Source organism: Haplochromis burtoni, unplaced genomic scaffold (assembly GCF_018398535.1).
Source record: "Haplochromis burtoni strain Fernald_Lab_line unplaced genomic scaffold, NCSU_Asbu1 Contig_387, whole genome shotgun sequence".
Taxonomy (NCBI): Eukaryota; Metazoa; Chordata; class Actinopteri; order Cichliformes; family Cichlidae; genus Haplochromis; species Haplochromis burtoni.
The window spans coordinates 332226-335830 of record NW_024582748.1 but is presented as its reverse complement, the minus strand read 5'-3'; the positions used below and the strand labels follow the sequence as shown (position 1 = coordinate 335830).

The 3605-nt window shown below is 54.2% G+C and overlaps 1 protein-coding gene across 2 annotated transcripts in view; it reads right to left on the bottom strand.

The window, feature by feature from the left end:
• Nucleotides 1-3605, bottom strand: part of aars2 (alanyl-tRNA synthetase 2, mitochondrial (putative)) — a 15917-nt gene that overhangs the window by 4573 nt on the left and 7739 nt on the right. For both annotated transcript variants that reach the window (XR_006052770.1, XM_042212701.1), the window contains exons 5-16: nt 3389-3533; nt 3170-3315; nt 2985-3093; nt 2849-2887; nt 2619-2733; nt 2329-2456; nt 2047-2185; nt 1803-1972; nt 1611-1724; nt 583-723; nt 363-500; nt 169-272 (exon numbers count right to left, since the gene is read on the bottom strand). Coding sequence is in view for 1 of the 2 variants with exons in the window: in XM_042212701.1 (XP_042068635.1) it covers nt 169-272; nt 363-500; nt 583-723; nt 1611-1724; nt 1803-1972; nt 2047-2185; nt 2329-2456; nt 2619-2733; nt 2849-2887; nt 2985-3093; nt 3170-3315; nt 3389-3533 (1488 nt within the window). In the remaining variant the exon portion in view is untranslated. The remainder of the gene's footprint in view (nt 1-168; nt 273-362; nt 501-582; nt 724-1610; nt 1725-1802; nt 1973-2046; nt 2186-2328; nt 2457-2618; nt 2734-2848; nt 2888-2984; nt 3094-3169; nt 3316-3388; nt 3534-3605) is intronic.

Sequence of the window (3605 nt, the reverse complement as noted above, 5' to 3'; positions counted from 1 at the left end):
CACACACACCGGTCCTCACAAGTTTGAAGCCTTTTTGAGACTCAAAATGTGGTTTTAGTGTCAGGGTTATGTCAATGAAGGTCCTCACTAAGATAGACACACACACACATACAAGCCCGTTCAGCTGTCTGTGTGTGTGTGTCTGTGTCCAGGTTAGCACAGACTCACGTTCCACAGCAGAGCTCCACAGACGTCTGTCTGTCCGACTGTTTGTCCAGCAGCTCGGTCACCGGCAGCTCCACTGACACGACCTGAACAGGATCAGGATACACCTGCAGAAACAGGTGACGGTGGTAGGTGAGACAGCAGGTGAGACAGCAGGTGAGACAGCAGGTGACCCAAAATGCGAAGTCTGAGCTCACCTCGTCTACAGTCCTCAGGCCACTGATGCCGCGAGCTCTCTGGAGGGGAAGCTCCTGACTGTGAACGATCTGATTGGCTGAGATGATGTCATTAACGCACCTTTCCACTTGCTGCAGCTGTGACACGCTCAGAGAGCCCTGAGGACAACACACAGACACATCAGAACCTGCGCGGCCTGCACCACGCCGCCATTGTCGGGCTCACGGATGGCGGCCTGACCTTTACGCTGAAATCGAAGCGAAGGCGATCGGCCGACACGTGCGAGCCTCGCTGCTGCACCGAAGCACCCAGAACCTTCCTCAGGGCGAAGTTCAGGATGTGCGTGGCCGTGTGCTTAACCATGCAGGACAGCCTGTGCACCTGGAACCCCAACAGGAAACAGGAAGTCAGCAGAGGAAACAAGAAACACTCTTACAAGGTGAGAAGAAAGGCAGCAGCAAAGAAACTGAACACGGCTACACGACACAGCGCCGGCGGTAAAGAGTGAGATCAGCACAGGTGGAGGTGACAGAGTCGCCACCAGACCCAAGGCAATTCTGGAGGAGGCGGTGCCTCGAGTCAGCGTCGCAGGGAATCAATCTGTTTCACTCGCCCAGGATTTGAGGTTGATGGAGGAATTCGAGGATTCTCACCGCTTTTGTTCATCGTGGTCACAGAATTGTGGTCTGATTAAACTGAAGGTTAGATGTGATGAGATGAGAGATGATCCCAGCCCGACTTTGGAGCCATCACCGTTTGTCCAAAGCATCGGGTCCACATGTGAATAACTGTGCGTGTTTAATGTGCTCAAATAAGTTTCTCTTCCTCCTAAAGTAAAAGACGTACAGAGAGATCGATCCACCAAGAGTCGCCGCAGTGATGTGACTGATATCAAACTGTGGACGCTGACACAGAGGTCACAGATGCTTTAAAGCCAACAGGTGGCGGCTCAACAAATTTAACGAAGCGAGCCCGAGATTCTCCGTTCAGATGACCGTAGCGTTGAGTAGTCGAGGTTTTTTGCTGCCGAACTTTTCGTGCTGCTGGTTTTTGCATTGTTGTTTCACCTTCAGACCGAATTAACTGAGCTTCAGAGCGACAGCGGCCTGAGAGCAATCGAAGCTGCAATCGAGCACTTTGATGCCACAGCTCCGACTTCATGCTGCTCGTGTTCGGTCCGTGTGTGGGAGCGCTGGGCTGTGCACACACCGTTACTCTGGCCCTTAGTGAACTGCCCCTTTAAATGTCAACTGAACCCAGCTGTTTACCTGATTCAGGTGCAGCTGGAGCTGGTCGCCGGTCTTCAGGTTGTCGGCCACGGTGACCTGATGGACCACGTAGCCCCCCGCCCGGACCACCGCCTCCACAGGAAAGAGCACGTCCTGAGAGACAGGAAAGAGGTGGAGTCATAGGGACACAAAAATGTTTCTCACGATGCACAGAGGGAGGCGCCTGCTGACCTGCAGCTCGTACAGGGTGAAGTAGCCCTGGTCATGTGACTGGCCCCCCTGCTCGGCGTAGAAGCAGGTACGGTCCAGTATGACGCTGCAGCGCTGACCCTCGGAGACCTCCGACACCAAAGCCTGCCCGTCGTAGAGTGCGAGAACTGTCGCACGGCATGGTGGGAACACTGGGAGGAAGGATGTGGACATCATTAGCTGACCACCGAGGCTCAGGTGTGTTACCTGTGCAGGTGGAACATACCGTATCGACCCTCGGCCAGGCGGTAGTCATATTTGAGACTGTCGTCGGTGTGAGGAACGCCAAGACGCTGCAGCTCCGTCAGACTGAGGACGTCCAGCGTCACCTGGGCACGGTCACCTGCCTGCAGCTCTAAAGCCACCTGAGACACACAGACAGGTGTGTGGATCTCATTCCAGTAGGCAATGAAAACCTTTGTCTTTTCAGAATAAAAGCAGTCTTCTCTGTCCTTCACAGTAAAAGCCCTCACTGTTTCCAGATTAAGACGAGTGAATTAAGCCCCACCTTCTGGTTCTCGGCAATCAGGCGGTCCAGCTCCTGGCGGTCTACATGGACCCCCCTTTCCTCCAGGATCAGGTCCACCAGGTCCAGAGGGAAGCCCAGGTCCCGGTGGAGAGACCAAGCCACTGAGGCTGCCGGAAGAAAGGAAATAATTAACCAGGTATGAACACCTGAGCCCAACAGGTGGGCTCGGCTCAGGCCATCGTCAACCTCAGACTGTTAATTAAAGGCTTCATTAACATCCTGATTAACTCAGGTGTGTTCACGTGGTCAGAGTCTGGACCTGGACTGACCGGGGAAGACTCCATGTTTGTAGTCCTTCCTGCTAAGCGTGCGCTCGATCAGCCTGCTGCCCTGCTGCAGAGACGACAGGAAGTGAGCCTCGTTCTCGTTGATGATGTCCACAATCTGGAAGACAAACACCATCTGATGACAATTTCCTGCTATATCACGTGACCCAACTTTCATGATCTGACTCTGAAAGTCAGGAGCGATGAGGTCAGAGGTCATAATACAAACTCACCCGGTCTGTCTCCTGGTGCAGCTCTGGATAAACGTTACCCTGGCAACAGAAACCAGGTAATCAATAAAACAGCCTTCAATTTACTGTAAAATGCAAAATAATGTCAGTTCAGAGGCATTATGGGATGGCGTTTTACCAGCAGGTCGGCGACGGTGGGAACTAGGCTGGCGAGCGTTCCCTGGGGAGCACAAAGGACCTCGACACAGAACCGAACCGCCCGCCGTAAAATCCTCCTTAGCACCAACCTGACACCCACACACAGGTAAACATAAGATGCCTGCCTCTGGCGTCACACTGACAGCTGATTGGCAGGTGACTCACTCGGCTCCTGACATGCCCGGGTAAACTCCGTCAGCGATGCACACCGATAATGTCCGGACGTGGTCAGCTACGACTCTGTAGGCCAGATCCACCTGACCAACATCCACCGCCCCCATCCTGCCCCTATACGGCTCCACCCCCGACCTCTGAGGACATGGCACACGTGTCACCATGACAACCTGTGCAGGACACCTGTGTCTCTTGTGTGTGCCGGCATACCTGGTGGATGGCGTGCAGCAGCGGTGTGAACAGATCCGTGTCATAGTTGGAGGTTTTGCCCTGCAGGACGCTCACCAGTCTCTCCAGACCCATCCCAGTATCCACGCTGACCTGGGGCAGCAGCCGCAGACTGTGGTCCACCTCCCTGAGACGGGATGGGACCAAGATTCAAGACAAAGGAAGTGCTCTACACATGGACTAAAGTAACTACGCATGG